The following is a 19,486-nucleotide window of genomic DNA, read 5'->3' on the forward strand; positions in this document are numbered from 1 at the left end:
GCGTACTTAGTTTTTCTTTCTTCTTTCAGTTTTTGTCCATACTCACCCTTTCCATCCTAACCCCTTTGGTTGATCTCACTGTTTTTATGTTTTAGGCAGAGGAGAAGCAGACTCGTTCCACTACCACCAAAAAAATAGCAAAGCCGAGTGTCCTTTGATGATGGGGGCGGCTGGGGGGGGGGGGGGCTACCTTTTTCTCCCAGGAGGTAAAGGTTCCCCTCTGCTGCTGGATTTCAGTAAATTGAAAACGTTGATTGGCATACGATCCTGTAATGTTACTGACAGTGACAGTTTCTGGACTCAGGTGACTTCAGCTTCTTTTGGATGACTCCTTGCCTTTCTGCCCTTAGGACCTTCTACCGCTTTGAGGCCGTGTGGGACAGCTCCCTCCATAACTCCCTTCTTCTCAACCGAGTAACACCCTACGGGGAAAAGATCTACATGACCTTGTCGGCCTACTTAGAGGTGAGGAGACGCGGAACTTGAGTTGCTACAAACAGGCAGCCCTGAACAACGGGCAGGTTGCAGCAGGAAATGGGTAGGGAAGACTCCACTGGCCTCCTTTCTCCCTCCACATCCTTTAGTTATTTATTTTATTATGCCTCTCTGGGTGTTCTGATTATATCAGGTCTGTTCCTAGTCTCTATTTAATCAGAAAGGCACGTGCTTTTTCTTTAGTTTTAGGGCTTTAGAGCTTTAGCTTTAGTAGCCCCGTCTTCCAAGAATGTGTGATTTTAAGAAGACTTCGCCCCCTGCTTTTGTGGTTTTGAACGGAGCCCAGTAGTGGTTAACAGTACGGACGCTGGAACCAGCCTGTGTGAGCCCGGACCCCAGAGAGTGCTGCCAGCTACTCTCTGCATGTCCTTGGTCACATGGCTTCATCGCTCTGTGCCTCGATGTCCTCATGTCTTAAGGGGGACAGTGATAGCATTTACCACAAGAAATTGTTGTGGTGCCATGTAAAAGGACTTAGAACAGTGCTTAAGTAATACATATTAGCCATTGTTACAGAAAAACTTGTGAAAACTAAATGTATCTGCAAGGAACGCCACCTAATCTTGCCCACATTATCCCTGGCGTGGCTATTGAAATAGTTGGTAGAGCTGAAATCCTCCAGGCCCCCCGTCAGGGCCCAGCGTCCCAGACGTGGGGGTGCACAGACTCTTGTCACAGACGCTGTCTCTGTCGCTCACGGAGCACCCTCCCGTCCGCTTTCAGCTGGACCATTGCATCCAGCCGGCCGTCATCACCAAGGACGTGTGCATGGTCTTCTACTCCCGGGACGCCCGGATCTCGCCGCCGCGCTCTCTGCGCAGCCTCTTCGGCAGCGGCTACTCCAAGTCACCAGACGCGTGAGTGTCTGAGACGGGTTTAGCTTCCGGTTGGTTCGCCCAGCAACGGATCAGCAGAGCCCTGGGTGTCCCTGGCTTGCTGTCCCAGGGGCGGTTTACAACCTGTAAGCCATTCTGGCACTCACCCCTGGGATGCAGTGACTTGAATGTTGACGTTTAATAAAATAATGAGTTGAGTTAAGAAGGGAGGAAGGAAGATTACGCTGTGAACAGTTCCAAAATGGTCTGCAAGGACTGAATTTTTTTACAACAAAATGTCACCATTATTCTAACAGATTACCAGTGGGATTTTTCCTCTCTTAAAGATTTATTCATATTTAAGATACACAAAAATATGTCAAGAATAACGCAACGAGTACCTATGCATCACAGCCAGCATAAAATACAAGTATTACTAATAAAATGGAAGGTGCGGTGCCCCTCCCTGGTTGTTCTCCCCAGAGGTCGGTGTTTACCACCTCGTTCTCGTTGGGCTTCCCCCCTCCTCCTCTCTCGCAGTAGGAAAAGGCACATTTTTAATTTTTATATTTGTATGATAAGCTGTCTAATCATTCAACTTTATTCATCCTATTAAAATTAAAGTGTTCAAAAGATTGAGATGAGAACAGATGTAGGATGTAGGAAAAATATATACTTCTGAAGTTCCGAATAGGAAAAAAGTAAGATATTTCTATTCGAGGGTGAGTTGCAGTCCCCACAGAGGAGACAGTGTTTTGCAGGGGTGTCCAGCCTTTTGGAGTCTCTGGGCCACACTGGAAGAAGAAGAGTTGTCTTGGACCACACATTAAATACATTGCAACATGTAATCACCAAAAAAATCTCATAATGTTTTAAGAAAGTTTGCGATTCATAACCCTCCTGAGCCACACCCGGCCCGCGGGCCGTAGGTCGGACCCCTGCTAGGAGAGAGAGCTGAGATTTTCCTGTTTCTGTGCTGTGAGATAGTAAGCAATTGTTTGTTTTCATTCAAATAGCAATCGAGTCACTGGAATTTATGAACTCAGTTTATGCAAAATGGCAGACACAGGTAGTCCAGGTAAGATCTTATGGACGGGGGAACGTGGTAGTTGTCTCTGTGTATGTTTGGAGTGTATTATGCCCAAGATCTACCCTACCCATGTGGGGTGGATAGAAACTTTTTAAGATACCAGGCATATTTTACAAGCCATAATTTTGGTGCCAGAACTTACCTTTTTCTGAGTTATAACATTTCAGTTCATGACGTACTATGCAGTTATAAAAACTGTAAAATTTTGATTGGAAAGTAAAAACTTGATAAAGTTTTTATAACTGTATCAAACAAAATGTTTATCAAGCTCTGGAATATTATTTATAAATTCAGGTGTATTAGAATGAATTTGGCTTGGGAAACCTCATAAACATTTTGCTGTCCACCTCAGCCCCAAAGGTAACCTGGCAGTTTCACTTTGCAGAGGATGTCAAAGCGGAATTTGAACGGCCTGTGCTCTGGAACACAAACGAAGTTGAACTTTAGTTCTTTTTGATGTCTCTTTGGATTTCTTTTCCTTCAACTTGGTGGTCTTAAGCAGAACTTTGGATTTTTTGTTTTTAAACTGGGACATGGACAAAAGTCAGGGTTTTTTTCTGTTTAAGATTTTATTTATTTATCTTAGAGAGAGGGGAAAGAAGGGAGAAAGAGAGGGAGAGAAAGATCAATTGGCTGCCTTTCAGAGGTCCGCTACTGAGGACCCAGCCTGCAACCCAGGCATGTGCCCCAACCACGAATCGAATCAGCAGCCTTTCGGTTTGCAGGCCAGCGCTCAATCCACTGAGCCACACCGGCCAGGGCAAAGGTCAGGGTTTTTTAGAAAAGACATTTGGTTAATATGAGTTGGAATCATTTTAGAGAGCATATATGGAAAGAGGTCAGGGCTCACAGGTAAGATTTAGATTTTGAAAAATGAAGACTTTGAGTATGAATCCGAGTCCCAGTAGCAGTTAATTATCATGTCCAGGGAGTTTCTGGAGGGATTTTTAAAATTAACATAAATTCATGTTTTTTTAAATACATAAAAGCAGTTTAACATTTTTAAAAAGTAATGTGCCCTGGCTGGTGTAGCTCAGTGGATTGAGTGCTGGCCTGCCAACCAAAGGGTCGCCGGTTCGATTCCCAGTCAGGGCATATGCCTGGGTTGTGGGCCAGGTCCCCAGTAGGGGGCGTGCGAGAGGCAACCACACATTGATGTTTCTCGCCCTCTCTTTCTCCCTCCCTTCCCCTCTCTAAAAAATAAATAAATAAAATCTTTTTTAAAAAAAGTAATGCGAGACAATGGGGGTTAAGCCACCTGTCATCTGCCGTTCTAACCAAGCTACTTAAAAGTGGGGTGTGGGGTGTACGTGCGTGCATTATGTAGTCCCTTCCCACTTTTTTCACACAGGTGTAGTTTTATATATTTGGCACCACAGTGTATAAACTATTTAATCTTCCCTGTCTTTTCCCTTAACATATTAACCTTTTCTCAAATTGCATTGCAGTTTTCATAATTGCCAAAGACTATAAAACTCAGTTTTAAAAGCCATTCAGAGAATTGCTCTGGGGAGAGGGTGATGAATTGTTATTAATTAACAAAATCCCATGTATTTTTGAGACCAAATCTATCTTAGTTCACCATGTATATGAATTATTCATTCATTTTGAAGTAAAACTGGAATCAAATTTTTCGGAAAAAAAGAGTTGTTTCCTCTTGTCTCAGGCATGCAGAGGAGGAGAAGAAAAGTCTTGGATACATCAGTGGCGTATGTGCGGGGAGAAGAGAACTTAGCAGGCTGGCGGCCCCGCGGAGACAGCCTCATCCTGGAGCACCAGTGGGAGCTGGAGAAGCTGGAGCTCCTGCACGAGGTAGCCCAGGGCAGCAGACGCCCAGACGGACTCTCGAGCGGGAGCGCCCAAGTATCAGCCATCCAGCCCCCGCCTCTGTGTGATCCCGGCTTTTCAGTTCTGATCACGACGAGGCATAACACTGGACTGACAAATCCTGATGAGCTTTGTGTTTGCTGATGTGTGTGTGCTGTTGTTCTTAGGTGGAGAAAACCCGCCACTTCCTGCTGCTGCGTGAGAGACTGGATGACAGCATCCCCAAATCCCTGAGCGACTCGCTGTCCCCCAGCCTGAGCAGTGGGACCCTCAGCACCTCCACCAGCATCTCCTCTCAGATCTCAACCACCACCTTCGAGAGTGCTGTCACACCCAGTGAGAGCAGTGGGTACGACTCAGCGGACATCGAGAGCCTGGTGGATCGAGAGAAGGAGCTGGCCACCAAGGTTCGGAGCCCCTCCCTCGGCTGAGCATTTTCCCAGTGAGACTCTCAGCTGATCTGTCAGTTCCACGTTCATCTTCCCTGGAGGGCCTCTGTCTTGTGGCCCGTGCTAACACTGTGAATGTAGCAATAACTAGAACTCAGTTTCCACCCTTAATAAGCTTGCGGGCAAGTGGTGACACGCACGTGGTAGAGGTGTATGTCCGGGCATTGTGGGAGTCAGAGGAGAGGCCTCCACAGGGGGCACTTGTGAACGGACGTCGGAAGGGTGCACAAGGAGGGAGCCAGCTGTCCTGGTAGTCGGCGCGGGAGTCCCTCGGGGGATCAGAGACGGCGTTAGCAGGGTGGGCCAGGGCATCGTAAAGGGTCTGTGCCCCATTCTAAGGAGTTTCCAGTGCATTGGGAGTAATGTGGAAGCATTTTAAGAAGGTATTTAGGTTTTAGAAAGACTTCTCTGGCAGCATTAAAGACGGTGGGTTTGTGGTGAGGAGAGAGACTAGAGACAGAAACATCTCTTTACTGCAATAACGCAGATGAGAAGTGATAAAGGTTTTTATCTAAGACAGGTGTGTGGAATGACGAGGAAAGAGGGTCACGCTAGAGATACTTGGGAGTTAGGATTGGCACTCCTTGTGTCCTGGACATGGTGGGAGAAGGCAGAGAGGTCGTTGAGGATGACTCCCGGGCAGATGAGAGGGACTTAGTGTCTGTTTGTCGTAATAATCAAACGGTGGTCTAACCGATTTAGGTAAGTAGGTCCATCCAGAAGTCTCCATGCCTGCTAGTGCCAGGGCAGAATAGGAATGAAAGGGACGCTATTGCATTCTTAAGCACTTCCGAGCTCTGGTGTTGAAGTGTTCACTTCTGTAGATTTGAGAATGACTTACCCACTCGTTTTATCTTTTTTATTAGGCATGTACAGGCTCCCTTGTTGTATGTTCCGTTAATTTCTAGAGCCGTTGAGCAGCATCTGACCTCCCCTGAGGGTCTTAGGCGAGTGATTTTCCTGTCTTGCCCCGCATTCAGGGCTTCGTTTAATCACCGAAACTTACACTGCCCCTTTCTCTTCCCCAGTGCCTGCAGCTTCTCACCCACACTTTCAACCGGGAATTCAGCCAGGTGCACGGCAGCATCAGCGACTGTAAGGTGAGCGGCTCGGACTCGTCCCCAGCTTACACTGCTTGCAGGTGGCTTGATGTGGTTAAAGCATGGTATTTGAGGGTGCATGACATACCCCCTGCTGTATCTGATTGTTCAGGACACTGGGCTTTGAAGAGAAAAGTGTATGTCTGCGTCTCTTAGAGTGATTATCAGATGGGAACTATTTTGGCTTTTTCCTGAGTCCCTTGGAGAATATTCTGTAGGGGGTGGCGTGTTAGAGTATGATAGGTCGCAGGAAGTCCCGAGGTTCTTGGTGGCATAAAATTCTGTTGCCGTCCACAAAGATGAGGTGAACACTTTAAAGAACTTCTGGGTCATGCACTCTATTCTAGTCACCTTGACCTTTTTGCTATTTCTGAAGATACTTGAAGCTCAGTCCTACCTAGGGGGTCTTCGTAGCCTTGTGCTCCTTTGCCCAGAGTAGCCTTCTCCCAGATGTTCCCGGGATTGGCTCCTTTATGTACTGCCTTCTTCGGCTCAAATGATGCCAGCCTAGCGGCTCGATGTACAGCCGGCAGCTCCCTTACACTGTCTGAACTCTTCCCTGCTTCCTCCCTTTTTGCTGTAGCACTTACCACTGCCCGACCCTCCTTCCTGTGCGTGTTGACTGGTTTATGGTCTGCCTTCTCCACTGAGAGTGTAAGCTCCGGCCGGGCAGGGCCTGTCCCCTGCCCTTAGAACAGTGCGTGTTGTCTCTCTCAGTGCCCGGCTCACACAGACCAGGTCCCTTGATTAATGCAGGCGGCCGGTGGCAATATAAAAAGCCAACCTTGCCTCTTGTAAGTGTCTTGATTCTGACACTCGGGCCATAAAATACTTTTTTTAAATTAAATACTTTTAAATTTTACTGTTGTTCAAGTACAGTTTTCTGCCTTCCCCTCCACACCCCTCCTCACCACCCCAGCCATCCTCCCCTCGTGTCTGCCCCTCCTTGTTTTTGTCCGTATGTCCTATAAAGGACTTTTGTCCGTATGTCCTATAAATGGTTTAAAGTTGTTCCTATAAACCCTTCACCCTTTTCCCCCCACTACTCCCTCCCCTCTCCCCCCTGGTTACTATCAGTTTGTTCTTAATTTCAATGTCTTTGGTTATATTTTGCTTGCTTATTTGGTTTGTCGGTTAGGTTCCAGTTAAAGGTGAGATCATATGGTATTTGTCTTTCACTGCCTGGCTTGTTTCACTTAGCATAATGCTCTCCAGCTCCATCCAAGCTGTCGCAAAGGGTAGGAGCTCCTTCTTTCTTTCTGCTGCATAGAATTCCATTGTGTAAATGTACCACAGTTTTTTGATCCACTCATTTACTGATGGGCACTTGGGTTGCTTCCAGCACTTGGCTATTGTAAATTTTGCTGCTGTGAACATTGGGGTGCATAGGTTCTTTTAGATTGGTGTTTCAGGGTTCTTAGGATATAGTCCCAGCAGTGGAATTGCTGGGTCAAAAGGCAGTTCCATTTCTAGTTTTCTGAGGAAATTTCATACTGTTTTCCATAGCGGTTGCACCAGTCTGCAGTCCCACCAGCAGTGTACTGGGGTTCCCTTTTCTCGGCCTCGCCAGCACTTGTTTGTTGGTTTGTTTATGATGGCCATTCTGACCAGTGTGAATTGGTATCTCACTGTGGTTTTAATTTGCATCTCTCTGATGTCTAGTTATACTGAGCATCTTTTCATGTCTCTGGACCCTCCTTACGTCCTCCTTGGAGCCATAAGATACTTATTTTTAAGGCTTGTTTTTTTTTTTTTTTTTGAATGACCTGAAGCAGAAGAAGATTAATGAAAGTGAGGCCACTGGTTGTCAAAGCTTCTTATTGCAGAGGGAGTTTTCCTCCATCTGTGTCTCCCATGCTGTGTTCTGTTTGCTTCCAGTTGTCTGATATCTCTCCAATTGGACGGGATCCCTCGGTGTCCAGCTTCAGCAGCTCCACCCTCACGCCCTCCTCCACCTGCCCGTCTCTGGTAGACTCGAGGAGCAACTCTCTGGATCAGAAGTAGGTACCGGCTTCACTGCGGGAAGCTAATCTAGGGACCCAGGGAGACACCAGCCTTCCTCTGGCTCGGTGGTTCTCGACCGAGGGCAGCACCGTCCTGCTGGGCAGCGTGTGGAGATGTGTGGGAGCCTTTTCTGGGTATCGCAGCGGCTGGGGCAGTGCTGCAGGTCAGCACCACGTCTTCTGACTTTCTGCACCCAATCACTGCCTCCTCCTCTGCCTCCAGTTCTGCCCAGTTGTCCTTCCCTTCCCACCCTGCTCAGCCACTCAGTCATGCCAGACATAGGAAGCCCCATCTTGGGGGAAATTATTTCAAAACTACTTTGGGGAAAAAAAACAATTTGATGACACACGAAGTATGTAGGCAAGAATAATGGAGACAAATTTAGTCTATGTTCCATGAGTTTATCACCACAGTCACTTCTTTGCAGTGCACCATTAGACTCCTCCGCCCTGTCTCCATTCCTCACCCCCACCTGTCAGAACCGCCTCGTTAGCATCCAGCTGTCTGTCTTCCTGTACGCACACTCACGCAGCTGACTGGGGCTAGAGAAAAGACCACAACCAGGTAACGTGATTAATTCTAGAGTGCCACTGCCTGTAAGACATTATTCTGTGTGCCACTGAGAAAGGAAAAGCACTCCCACTAAAAGATGACACGCTACTGATTGTAAGATGCGCCCCAGCTCGAGGAGTGGTAAGGCGTTGAACATGGCAGGGCACAGGAATCGTTTCTCCCCTGACAGCGCTGCACTGGCGCCCTGCGGCTCTGCGCCTCCTGGTCATCAGGAACTTCCTGTTGGCCTGCTTTCTCTGCCAGCCCCTTAAGGCGGTGGTTCTCAGACGCCAGTGTGCGTCATCTGACAGGCTCGTCAAAGTCCCCACGGCTGAGCCCCACCCAGGGTTTCTGGTTCTGTAGATCTGGGTTAGAGCCTGAGAATTTGAACTTCTGATGAGCTTCCAGGTGCCGCTGCCGCTGCTGCTGGTCAGAGCACCACACTGTGAGATTAGTTTCTCTTTGTAACCTCTGACGTTGAATTTGGAACCCAGTCACACCTCGGGGCTCGCCAGCTTCAGAGCTCGTCAAACCCTGTACTCCTCGCATTTTGAGGAGAAGAAAATGTTTTAGCACTTGGCGCTTGCTCGGGACCTGTCGCACTGCTAGAACTGGCGTGGGTCATGACGGCACCCCATGAGAGAAAATGCTTCCTTGTTCAGTACTTGCCAGGAGTTCTAGAACGAATCAGCGATGGGCACTGAGGTGCCTTGTGCCTCACTGACCCCAGCGGGTCTTCTCGGCCGAGCTCCCGAGACTGACGTGTGCAGGGCCCCGGCGGTCAGGGGGGCGTCGCTCCTCCCGATGAGATGGTTGTGCACATTATGCGTTGCCCCACTGACGCTTTTGTTACCCTGACCTCTGTCTTTTAAAGGACCCCAGAAGCGAATTCCCGGGCCTCTAGTCCCTGCACAGAATTTGAACAGTTTCAGATCGTCCCAGCTGTGGAAACACCCTATTTGGCCCGAGCGGGAAAAAATGAATTTCTCAATCTTGTTCCAGATATTGAAGAAATTAGACCAGGGTGAGTAGTACCATACAGAGATGCCAGGCATAAGAACGATCCCGCAAGAAGGTACTTTCCACTCGTCCGTGAGGTCTGTTCTACAGCGCAGGGCACGTGGGCCCAGGGTGAGCGCCCTGTGCTGGGGCTCTGCTCCGGCCGTATCCTGTAATGCTCCCCCAGCCCAGCTTGGCATGTCCCGTGGCGCGCTGTTTTCTTCGCTGCGTCACTTTGGCAGACAAGGCTCTAGGCAGATAGAGCATTTGCCTGTTTCGTTCACATGGGGGGGCACTTGGCCTAGGTGAGGCGTGTTTTGATGGTCCTCAGCTCCTGGTTACTTCCTTTCTGTGAGAAACTAACCTTTCTTGTATCGTCCTTTTTATCCTTTTTAGCTCCGTGGTTTCTAAGAAAGGATACCTGCATTTCAAGGAGCCCTTTTCTAGCAACTGGGCTAAACATTTTGTTGTGGTCCGTCGCCCTTATGTCTTCATCTATAACAGTGACAAAGACCCAGTGGAACGTGGCATTATTAACCTGTCCACAGCTCAGGTTGAGTACAGCGAGGACCAGCAGGCCATGGTGAAGGTCAGTCCTTCCCGCTCTTGGGTCTCCATTGCCACACACACCCCAGTACCGAGTGCCGTATGCCCTATGAGTATGTCAGGCGGTCTCCCTCGCTCATAGCCTTTGTAACGTTTTCATCTACCTGCGTCTCTTTCAGGCACCTAACACCTTTGCTGTGCTCACAAAGCACCGCGGGGTCCTTCTGCAAGCCCTCAATGACAAAGACATGAACGACTGGTTGTATGCCTTTAATCCACTCCTTGCTGGCACAATACGGTAAGAAGCCATCCCTGTGTGTCCTTCCCTCCTTGGCTTTTGGGCCCAGGGACTTCAGCATAAACAGAGAAGGAAGTCTTCTTGCAGACAGATTGAAGATAGAGGGAGGACAGGAATGTAAGTGTGGTTGTAGGGTGCTGATGAGGCCTCAGCTTCTCATAAGGTGCCAGCTGGCGTCCTGGGCAGGGCAGGAGACTGGTCACATTTGCACTCAGTTGATCTTCTGCTTTGACTTTTTGTTCTCAAGGGTCCTGCAGCCGGGATCTACGGGCCTGAGTAGAGGGAAGACGGTGAGGACCTTAATGGTCTGCCAGTCAATATCCAGCCCTATGATCCAGCCTCAGGCCCTGTGAGGGGCTTGTGCCCCAGGGTCCGCTAGTGGGGAAGATCGCAGTCCAGCCTGTTTGTTCAGGGAGCCCAGAGACCTGGCGCTTGGTGCAGTTTGGGAGTGAATCCAAGGAGGGAGCCCTGGAGGAGGAGACCCGGGAGGGAAACATGTCCAGGTCAGTTTTCTCACCCGCCTCTCCGTCTGTCGCCCGCAGGTCGAAGCTCGCCCGCAGATGCCCGAGCCAGCCCAAGTGCTGAGGGACTCTGCCGAGCGCCCCCACGCGCCTTCCGAGAGATAAAGAAAGTGTTACCTCTCGTCTCTCTTTGTGATTCTTGACGGTTACTCTTGTATGTACTCCTGTGGCTTAACCCCTCCTCCCTCCTTGTCCAGCACTTTTTCTAGCTCCCGTCCCCATATCCATTGCTCTGTGCTCTCTCTCTCTTCTCCTGTGCTGAGAATCTTGTCAGTAGCATGTGGCCTAACAAAAGGGGGGAAAAACAAAGCAAAACAAACAAAAAACCCAGAGGGAAATCCAATGAATCTCCAATTATTTTTGGTATATTTGGCTTCCTTTTGTATAATAGGTCCCCATTGTGACCACCTCTGATGTCTGTACTGCTGTCTTTGGATATCTTTGTCTTTTTTTTTAAGACCGCATAATGCTTTTTTTCTTTTCTGTATTCGTGCTATCAGTTTAATTTGTCTCGGGTGGCCTAGAGACAAAGGGAGGAAACATCTGGCCTTTTCAGAACCTGAAAGGAAAAAAAACTTGACCTTTCCCCCTTCTGTTGCCTTTTTCCACCACTGGTTCCTGCTTTCCGTTCAGGGAGAAGGTTGTGGCGAGCTCAGCCGTGGGACAGGTCTGTCCTCTGAAGTTGGGGCTCGTTTAGAGATGGCCGTGCGGTTTCCAGTTAGTGGCACAGAGCGGGGGAGAGGACTCGTCGGCAGGCCTGAGGCAGAGGCTGGCTGCTGGTGACCTTGTCAGAAGGGAGGAGCCAGGGTTTCCGGGGAGCGCAGGGTGTGGGGGGGGCATGGACGGTCCTCGGGGTGCTAGTTATGGCGCCCGGCAGGATTCCGGTGAATTGCGCCCCTCCCCTGGGAGGGAGCTACTTGGCTGTCTCCCCATTCCGTTCCTGGCGTCGGGGATGATGTGCTACAGTGTGGAAGCAGCGCGGTGTCATACACAGATGTCCCACAAGGGGGAGTGTTTCGCTTTCTGATGAGGAACTTGGCCACTGTTGCCCTTTTAATTGTGGTAATGCTGAGTAATGACCTTGTGGTTGTTGTAGCTCCCTTCGATCAAAGAAATACAGCTTTCAAGTATAAACTTGGAAGTCTCCTCTGAATCCAGTGGTTATTTGCAATAATCCTTGTCAAATGGAAAGTACTTCCAGTGATGCCTGTCCCCCCATACTCACAATGAGCAAACATGGCAGGCTTTGCTTTCTGGACCCCAGGATTAAAACCAGCGGCCTCCCACCACTGAAGTCAAAGCAAAAGCATGTCTGGGGTAGAGAACAGGGCCCCCACCCGAGCCCTGGCCCCAGCGTTGTGTTGCTCGAGTCCCTCGGGCCTCTCCTGGGCTCTCTGTGTCGGGTGTGGCGCGTTGCCAGGGGAGGAAGGAGGGCGCTCATAGTCCCCCCTGGCAGGACCGGGACAGCTGCTTCCACAAGCCATCGTGGAAGATGCTTTTCTCCTTTCAGCTGCCAGCAAGTTGTCCAGCAGCAGCACGGAGAGGAGAAGGCCTCCAAGGTACTTGAGTTGCTCTGCCAGTTAGTGGACGTGGGTTGTTCTTACCGTCCTTTTCCTCCCCTGCTCGGACCACCGGTCGGGCGGTCAGGACAGGACCTGCTTGTTCCCACTCTGGAGGCCGAGGGTCCTAAGCCTTGAGGTTCCTGGCGCTCAGGTGCTGGGGAACTGGTGGCTGTGCTTCAGGCAGCGGAGGGCAAGGGCCGTGCACCCTGCAGGGGAGTTGCTGGGCTCACCGCAGAACAGGGCTCCCGGCGGTACGCACTGTGATTGCCTTGCGGGGCGGGGGGGGCAAGGCAGGGAGAGCTCAAGAAAAGAAAGGATAGAAATCACAGGCAGTGACCTCGCCTGAAAAGTGGTCAGTGAAAACTCTAGTAGATCTTTTTAACTTTCTTCTCTTTAAACATAGGTCACTAACAGTAATGTTACTTGCTTTCTAAACGGTATTTTAACGTACTCAGAGGATTCTGCGCTGTCCAATAGACACAGTGCACCCTTCTGGTGTGTGTGCTCAAATCCAGGGCCTGTCTGTGCTCAGACACAGCTTCCTGGGCTGGAATTAAATCTAATTTCAGGGAAATGAAATCCGAAGGTTCCTTTCAGAATTAAGTCATGGATGCTGCTGCTGTGTCAAAGTGTGGGGGAAGGACCCATGTCTGTGTGACAGTAGGTGGGGAAGGCTGAGGGAGGGCACAACCACGTGTTACACTGAAATGGCTTTTGCTGCTGCTTCTGACTCAAAACCCTCTGGACGGTCTTTGCTTTGGAGGTGTCAGCTCTTAGAACAGGCTGCGTGGACTGTTCGTAGCCTTCCCTGGGCAGGACCGCTTCGCGAGAAAGCAGGGCTCTCGCTCGGGCGGGTGGGAGCGCCTGCTCCCAGCCAAGGGGCCTCCGCCGCTGCGGCTGACAGGCACGGACGGCCTCTCTTGGTCTCTCTTTCTCAAAGGGCCCATCCTCAGATCTGAGTTAGAGCGGTCTCAGAGTTGACTTTCCCTTTGCAGACAGATTCGTCCCCACTTTGAAGCTCTGAGAGACGGTTTATGACAGGAGCTATTTATGGGGCTTTAGCCAAAGCCATAGTGGCAGGGAAGTTTAGTAATGAACTTAACGTTTTAAGAAAACCACCATTTTGAAGGTTTTTAAATTTTCTTCCTAAAATACTTCTTTTAACAAGCAAAAAAAAAAAAAAGGCAAGTAAGGAGACTCGTACACAAGTGAAGAAATGAGTGCTTGTTAATCATCTGCTCCCATCCTTCCCCTCCTCCTGTCTCCTGCCAGAGCAAAGCCCGGCCTCACAGCCCGCACCAGACCGGCGCGCGCCCTCCTGCCTGCGCCTGCCTGGGGGTCAGCCAGCTCTCAGGCCGGGCTCTGCGGGGCCGGCCAGCCCCTGCACACAGCCAGGAGCTCGGGAAGGCTGCCGCTGCGGCTGGGCGGGCACCTAAATTGCAGTACATCGTTAAAACCGGGTGATGGCAGGGGAAAATGATTTTTCCCAACCAGCAAACCACTCTGATTTTATCAGTATATATATGGTTTTTTTTTCTTCCTCAGCTCTGTAGAACTTAGAGAGCTGCTCATATTTTTGATGGATTTTTTTCAGCTCTTTCAAGATGAAGGAATAAATTAAATCATTGTGAAAGGTCTTTTGGGATCTAAAAAGAAAATGACTTCACCTGGCACATATTTCAAAGCAAAGACTTTGTTGCCTGCTGCTTCTTCTCTAATTTACAGGGATATTTAATTTTGTAAGGTATTTGTATATTTATACAGCTGTAATTAATTGCACAGTGGACTGGAAAAGAGAGGGCGGCCCAGCGCGCAGTGCCGGGCGGTACTCAGCGCCCCCCGCGCTGTGTCCCCCCCCGGGGTCTGCGGGCGGCATCGGGGCTTGTCTGTCTGGCTTGGGTCCTTCGTTTTCCCTTTCGGTTCCCCTTTTAAAATGTGACTGTTAACCTGCTCCTTACAAAGAACCCTAACTCTGCTGCTGCCCTCAGAAGGTATGCTGAATGTATTTCCAGTAGGACTCTAACCCGTGTGTCCTGCATGCAGCTGTCCACCGTAGCCAGCGATGATTCAGCCAAGTGTGTGGCCAAGCCATTACTGTGTGAGGTAGGAATGTACTGATATGTGTTTCCTTCGAATTGAAATATCAGCCGAGAGATTATCTGCTTTTGCTGTTCAAAAGGCCATTTATGAAATTCGTATTCGAGCCCCATAAAATCTTAGGAAAGCCTCTAACCACCTGAAGGAAGAAATGAGAGTTGACACAGACTCCATGTTAAAAACTCACGGCCGAACAGACGGCCGTGCTCAGATGGGAGGTCTGCGCCGAGGTTGGTCTCTCGCCAGACCCTGGCTGTCCCGTGCTGTTTTCCGTCTTCGCGTCGCTTTTTTTTCAAGCTGCATATTCTGGCATCAGTTCACGTGAGGACTCTGCCCGCCTTCTCACGCCCAAGGCGGTGTCTCAGCCTTCGTGGCTCTCACGTACCTGTCGTTGAGATGTCGGGTCTCGTGTCACCACCCTGTGCACCGCAACAAAACCCATGAACATAAGTGGCCTTTTTGAACCAAGACTTCGCAACCTGATCTCTCCCCGGTGAAGGAGTTCAGCACATTAGCAACAGTGTACATTATTGATTTCAGGTTTTCATTTCCATGTTTTATTATGTAAATACTATCTGATGTTTGGAGCTTGGGTATACAGAATGTAAATATAGTTCTCGTATTTGTACTAATTCTGGTTCTTTTGCTGTATAGCCGTAGACGTGCAATGCAGACATTATCTAACTGTGTATGGTAACCTTGCATCACGGAACTAGTAGTGAACGAGGTCAAATAATAAAGGTACAACCAGTGCATCAGGAGGCTCTCGATGTGCGTTCATTCTTCACCCTTTGAATGGTAATCACACAGAGATTCATTTTTCTTCACTCGTGGAGACGGTGTTACGACCTTCGTGTTCCTTTCTGATCATCCAGAACACCAGTTACTGTGTAACCAGGAGAGCTAATGAGGTGCTGGTTCTCCGAAAGTCCCTTCCTCCAAGTACGGCGGCGGGTATTTTAAGTGAAAGATCTGTCTCCATTTCCCCCCACCAGCGCCTCTCTCTGTACACCTACCAGTGAGTCTGTAGTGGTGGTGGTGTTTGGGGGTCTGGGCGAGTGGAAAACTTCACCGTATCAGCTTGAGTTAACAAGTTCCCGTTGTAAGCAGAGCGTGCACAGTGATCACCGTCTTGGGTGTTCAGAGAAAAACAGGGAGGGAGGGAGAAGCAGCGTTCGGGCAGGAAGCAGCGATGTGCCCAGCACACAGCCAAGCACCCACCCGTCCCCGTGCTGTGCGGATGCCGTGCCTGCACTGCGGCCCTCCCATCCCAGCGGGGAGGACATTCAGCACCAAGTTTACGTCAAGTGGTGTGTAGGCCAGGTGTAAACCTTAATTAGTACAGGGTTAGAAGGGATGGGAAGGCGGCATCCTTCGAGTGGCCTGGGAAGACCCCTCCTGGGAGATGACGTTTGCGCAGACTGTGGAATGAAGGGGTGGGTAAGCCATGCAGACTCCCCGGCAAAGAGGTCTCCAGGCAGAGGATTTAAACCCTTAAGGCAGCAGCGTTCTCTGTCGGTTTCAAACATTAGCAAGGAGGCTGGCTTCGACTGAGCACTGGAGTCGCACGCGGCATGGGAAAAGGGCCAGGGCGCTCAGGTGGCTTAGGGCTCAGGTAGCTCCCATCTCGCTAGAGAGAAGTGGGGAGTCAAAGTAGGGGTTTGAGAAGATGAGTCACATGATCTCAGAGTCACACGTCGCTTAGCCCTGGGGATCGGTCTGCGAAGTGCGCCCTTGGCGATATCGTCGCCGTGCGGACATCCCGGGGTGCACCTACACACACCCAGACGGCGTGGTCTACGGCACGCCCAGGCTGCGTGGCATACCACCGCTGGATGTGCGGCTCCTCGCTGACCTAAACATTGTTAGGTGGTGTCTGGCTGCATGTATTCGCTTTTTTAAATTGATTTTAGAGAGACTGAGGAAGGAGGGGAGAGAGGGAAAAAACATTGACTTGTTTGTCCACTTATTTATGGTCGATTCTTACACGTGCCCTGAGTGGAGATCAAACCCGCCACCTTGGTGTGTGAGGACAACACTCGGACCCGCTGAGCTGCCCCACCAGGGCAAGCGCATGGCATGTGTGTTTTAAACGACCATTCTGGCTGTAGAGTGGAAAGTAGCTGGGGGAGGGGAGGGGGGCAAGTGGGAAGAAGGGAGACGAACTAGGGTGTTGTTACCCCGATATTCCAGGGAAGAAGGTGGCAGCCTGGACTGGGGGGGGGGGGCGCAGAGGCAGGGAGAAGCGGTCAGATTCAGGCTGTGTTTCAGTCAGAGCTCACAGTTGGCGGAAGAACGGCACGGGGAGCCGGAGAGAAAGGAGAGAGGTGGCCTGGAGGGTGTGTGCCTGGGCAGGAGGGACGGCGGGGCAGCCCCGAGGCGCAGAGGGTGGGAGAACACTCACAGACCGGCACTGAATTAGGAGCCCGGTTTCGGTCACGTTCACTCCGAGATGCCAGCATTGCCACCGGAACGTGGAGTCGGGGAGGCAGCTGGGTACCCTGGTTGGATTCCGAGGGAGAGGCTGGGGCTGGAGACGTACGTTTGGGAGTCGTGGGCGTGGAGGTGGCCGGCGAGCAGACCTGGCCGGCGAGTGTAGCCGGAGAGGAGAACCGGGGCTTGTGTCCGGGAGCACTGCAGCCTGCAGAGGCCGGGCGGCGAGGACGGTGGCCTGTGAAGAGGGGGTGGGGACGCGGCAGCCGTCCAGTGCAGCTGATCGGTCAGAGTCAGTGCTGAGCGGTGGCCACAGGCTCTGAGGACGGGGAGGTGGAGGACGTTGGAGGGAGCCAGTGACCACCACCATCGCTTGTTCCCAGACGCAGAGCCCACCAAGGAAAGAAGAAGGCAAGAGGGCAGATCAGACCACCACCACCTGTGTTTGCTGTTAAAGGTGCGACCGGCGAATGGGGCTGTGGCGGTGGATAAATGGATTGCCCGACACTGGACCTCAGAGCCAGAGGGTTAGGAGCAGCGCTCCCTGCACTCGAGTGTGCCGCAGCCTCCCCCGGGGGTTGCAGTGAAGTGCAGGCTCTGGCTGAGGCGGCGGGGGTCAGGCCTGAGAGTCTGCATCTCCCATCAAGTCCCTGGAGTGTCGTCGCTGCTGCTGCTGCTGCTGCGGGGCCCACGCCGAGTAGCAGAAGTGCAGAGGTGCAGCACAGTACCATGTGACCCTGCGGCAGCCAAGGCCCCTGGAGAGGAGGGAGGTGGGGGAGGTGGCAGCTGTCCCTGCCCAGGGTCTCCTTCCAGACTCACAGGAGCACCCTTTCTCTCCTGGGGGCCCTGAGGGACTGACAAGTGAGGAACGTGCCAGTATAAGGGAGCTCACTTGACGTGGGAGGAGGCGCCAGCCATGCCTCTGCCCCAGCAGGGTCTTGGGTGGGCAGAGCGTGTTCCCTGAGTGGTGCTGGTGAGAGCCTAACCCGAGCGGGTTCCAGGGAGAACAGGAGAGGGAGCTGAAAGAGTGAGTACAGATAACTCTCCCGGAGATTTTTACTGTAAAGGGGAGAAGGGGCGGGGACACAGGGTCAAGGAGAGGTTCTGTTAAAGAAGGAGCTGGCCCAGCCTGTGTGGGTGCCGGTGGAGCGAAGGAACTGAAGGGGAGGCCGGAACGGGGGAAGGGAGTGATCCCCTCGGGGAGGCCAGTGGCTTGCAGCCCACACACCAGGGGCAAGGTGGGGCCTCAGTCCTTGGGGAGCACCTGCGGTTCACCCAGCAGAACACCAGGAGGCAGTGTGGTGCGGGGGCAGGCATCGCCCCCCCCCCACCCCCTCCCGACAGGAGTGCACGCAAGGCATCTTGTGGGCACTGCCTTCTCCAGGACTCCCACGCCCTGGTCTTGGACGTTAGTCAACTCTCGGCTTCCATCAGACCACGTCGTCCTGAACGCCTCTGGGCTTTTGTTTGAGCTGCATCAGGTTTGATAAAGCTGGGTGTCCCCTATCACTGGACCCCAGCCAGGGTCACTCTCTGCGAGTCGCCACGTCTCTCGCAAAGTTGACACCGTAGAGTGTCAGGAGGTCCCAGGGAACGGTGTGCGTTTCCTGCATTACTTTTCTATCGGATTTTCTCCGTCGTCCCACTTCTGGTTCAGTGAAGAGATTGTCCCACTTTCCCTTGGGCACTCCTTGTCTCTGCACAGTCGTAAAGTTTTCGTGTTTCTGAGCACCCGGCATACTTACCTGGCTTTAGGATATTTGGTCTCTGGGTTTTCACAGAAGTACTCTTTCTACCTAGCATGTGAACAAGTCCCTTGAGTTCAGCTGCAGGAATGATACACCAGAGTGAGTGGCTGAGTTGGGATTTTCAAATCTGCCCCAACTAGTATGTTACACACCCTCTTATGTAAGTCAGACAAAGGACTCGGCCCTGGGATGTTTGCACAGAAGGGCTGTTTTTGTAGAATTCCTGCCCATGCTTTGGGCTGGGACCGGGGAGTTAAGGCAAGGCCAAAGGTTGTTACGATAAACAGTAATGGGAGTTGCCTTTCTCAAGTATTAGAGGCCAAATATTTGAGGATTTTCTAAAAACTAAAGGTCAGCATGAAGCTCTGACTCAAGTAAGCCATGGCTTAGCTGCGTCCGTCTCTGGGTGGAGGGTGGAACGGCGGGGGAGGGGGCGGACTGGGGGGCTTACTTACCTTTGCCCCAGACCTGCTCTCCCGAACCCAGGTTGCTGTAGTTTCCCAACAATCCTGGGACCCAGGAGGCAGTATTTTTTGCCAGTAGTTAGAACCTTAACAAAGAAATAAAAAGACTATGTAGCATGTAACATTAGTAATAAAAGAAAAAAAAACTGGCTGTTGATTCGATGTTTAAATGTCTTCCTTAGAAGAAGCCTACTTCACAGGAACTCCAGTGGGTCCAGATGTTTAGTCACCTTGACTCAGCATAACTTCTCCCTTGACAAATCTCAGACTAGAGCAATCAATTTGTTCCTGCAGCAAATCTGATAGCAGGCTTCCTTGTAACCCAGCCCACAGAAAGAGGAAGTAGTTTGCAACAAAGCTGAAAGGTGTGGGAGGCTCTAGGCTCTTTTGAAGGGAGCTACCGTGTCAAGTTGTGCCTGCAAATTGTCTGCAAGTGCCTTCCACTACTAGTCTTAGAAAGTTCATGTCAGTTTAGCTTTCCACTTA

At 51.0% G+C, this 19,486-nt stretch overlaps 1 protein-coding gene and 1 long non-coding RNA gene across 8 annotated transcripts in view; one reads left to right on the forward strand and one right to left on the reverse strand.

Annotated features, from left to right (window-relative positions):
* KIF1B (kinesin family member 1B) overlaps positions 1–12,538 on the forward strand; it is a 133,330-nt gene extending 120,792 nt beyond the window's left edge. For all 7 annotated transcript variants that reach the window (XM_045859761.1, XM_045859763.1, XM_045859766.1 and 4 more), the window contains 11 exons: positions 351–465; positions 1,219–1,352; positions 2,327–2,388; positions 4,067–4,212; positions 4,395–4,634; positions 5,705–5,776; positions 7,655–7,776; positions 9,207–9,356; positions 9,728–9,920; positions 10,057–10,175; positions 10,718–12,538. In XM_045859761.1, the coding sequence (XP_045715717.1) occupies positions 351–465; positions 1,219–1,352; positions 2,327–2,388; positions 4,067–4,212; positions 4,395–4,634; positions 5,705–5,776; positions 7,655–7,776; positions 9,207–9,356; positions 9,728–9,920; positions 10,057–10,175; positions 10,718–10,760 (1,396 nt within the window). In that variant the 3' untranslated portion in view covers positions 10,761–12,538. The remainder of the gene's footprint in view (positions 1–350; positions 466–1,218; positions 1,353–2,326; positions 2,389–4,066; positions 4,213–4,394; positions 4,635–5,704; positions 5,777–7,654; positions 7,777–9,206; positions 9,357–9,727; positions 9,921–10,056; positions 10,176–10,717) is intronic.
* On the reverse strand, positions 12,536–19,194 carry LOC123832209. Its single transcript, XR_006788016.1, has 5 exons — positions 18,992–19,194; positions 18,534–18,614; positions 16,760–17,543; positions 15,372–15,486; positions 12,536–15,241 (listed from the first exon to the last, which is right to left on the reverse strand). It is a non-coding gene; the product is annotated as an uncharacterized LOC123832209 (long non-coding RNA).
* Between the last annotated feature and the right edge of the window lie 292 nt (positions 19,195–19,486).

Source organism: Phyllostomus hastatus, unplaced genomic scaffold (genome assembly GCF_019186645.2).
Source record: "Phyllostomus hastatus isolate PE091 unplaced genomic scaffold, TTU_PhHast_1.1 phas_scaffold_182, whole genome shotgun sequence".
Classification (NCBI taxonomy): domain Eukaryota; kingdom Metazoa; phylum Chordata; class Mammalia; order Chiroptera; family Phyllostomidae; genus Phyllostomus; species Phyllostomus hastatus.